At 71.7% G+C, this 1,232-nt stretch overlaps 1 protein-coding gene across 1 annotated transcript in view; it reads right to left on the reverse strand.

Annotated features, from left to right (window-relative positions):
- Positions 1–794: 794 nt before the first annotated feature.
- RBCK1 (RANBP2-type and C3HC4-type zinc finger containing 1) overlaps positions 795–1,232 on the reverse strand; it is a gene marked incomplete at its 5' end in the record, with an annotated part of 3,797 nt that continues 3,359 nt past the window's right edge. Inside the window, one exon of the mRNA XM_041458457.1 lies at positions 795–932. Coding sequence (XP_041314391.1) covers positions 852–932 — 81 coding nt within the window. The remainder of the gene's footprint in view (positions 933–1,232) is intronic.

Below are 1,232 nucleotides of genomic sequence, written 5' to 3' on the forward strand. Positions count from 1 at the left end.
GGGCTGGGTGGTTTGGGGGTTGTCAGGGTGGGGCTGGGCGCTTTGGGGGCTCTCAGGGTGGGCTGGGGGTGCCTGAGGGTGGCCGGACCCCCCCGGACCCCCGGGACCCCCTGACTCGTGCCCGCAGCTGCTGCTGGTGTCGGGGCTGCTCGTGCCCCTGCTGTTCTACCTGAAGCGACACAAGTGGTCGGTGCTCAAGAGCAGGAAGATGCTTTACCGGCCCCCCAAGTAGGGCCCGCGCCCCGAACCCGCGCTCCGGGGGTCCCCGAGCTCCCCCCGGCCCCCCCGGCGCGGGGGGAGGGGAGGGGCGGCGGGCCCCCCCCCCCCGGCAGGGCATTGGGGGTCCGCACCCCCCTCGTGTTCGACCCCGGCCCCCGCGGGGCTGCGGTGGGAATAAAGGCTGGGGTTCAGAGAGACTGAGGGGCTGGATGGCAGCCTGTGACACTCAGTGGCTTTATTGGGCCCCCCGGGCTGCGCCCCCCGCGGGTCCCAGGGCCCCTCCACGCCCCGAGGCCACCCCAGTGTCCGTCCTCGGCTCTGTCCGTGTGTCCATCCTTGTCTCTGTCCGTGTGTCCATCCTCTCTGTCCCTGTGTCCTCTCTGTCCCCGCTGGACGTGGCCCCTCCCAGGCCCTCGGCTGTCTCCACCCCGGTGCCAGCTCCGTCCGTCTGTCCGTCCGTCCCTCGGTGTCCCCGGGCTGTCCCCGGGGCTCAGTGGCAGTTCTGGCACCGGGGGTGGCACCTCTGCCCGTTGACGTTGCAGCGACAGCCGCCACTGGTGTCCCCGGGACCCTGCGGGGGCTCCGTCCGTCTGTCCGTCCGTCCCTCGGTGTCCCCGGGCTGTCCCCGGGGCTCAGTGGCAGTTCTGGCACCGGGGGTGGCACCTCTGCCCGTTGACGTTGCAGCGACAGCCGCCACTGGTGTCCCCGGGACCCTGCGGGGGACAGGGCAGGGGTCACTCGGGGTCACTCAGGGTCAGCTGGGGGTCACTCGGGTCAGCTGAGGGTCACTCAGGGGTCAGGGGTCAGCTGGGAGCCTGCCCTGGGGTCACTCAGGGGTCAGCTGGGGGTCACTCTGTGTCCCCTCCCTCACCCTGGGGTGCCTCTGTGTCCCCCCCTCACCCTCGGGTCCTCCATCACCCCAAGACCCCAGTACAGCTCTTGGTGACTCCTCCTCATCTCAGGACCCCCTCGAGACCCCCCCCCAGGATTCCCCCACCACCCCAAACCCCCCC

This window comes from Pyrgilauda ruficollis, unplaced genomic scaffold (assembly GCF_017590135.1).
Source record: "Pyrgilauda ruficollis isolate IOZ18807 unplaced genomic scaffold, ASM1759013v1 scaffold1285, whole genome shotgun sequence".
Taxonomy (NCBI): Eukaryota; Metazoa; Chordata; class Aves; order Passeriformes; family Passeridae; genus Pyrgilauda; species Pyrgilauda ruficollis.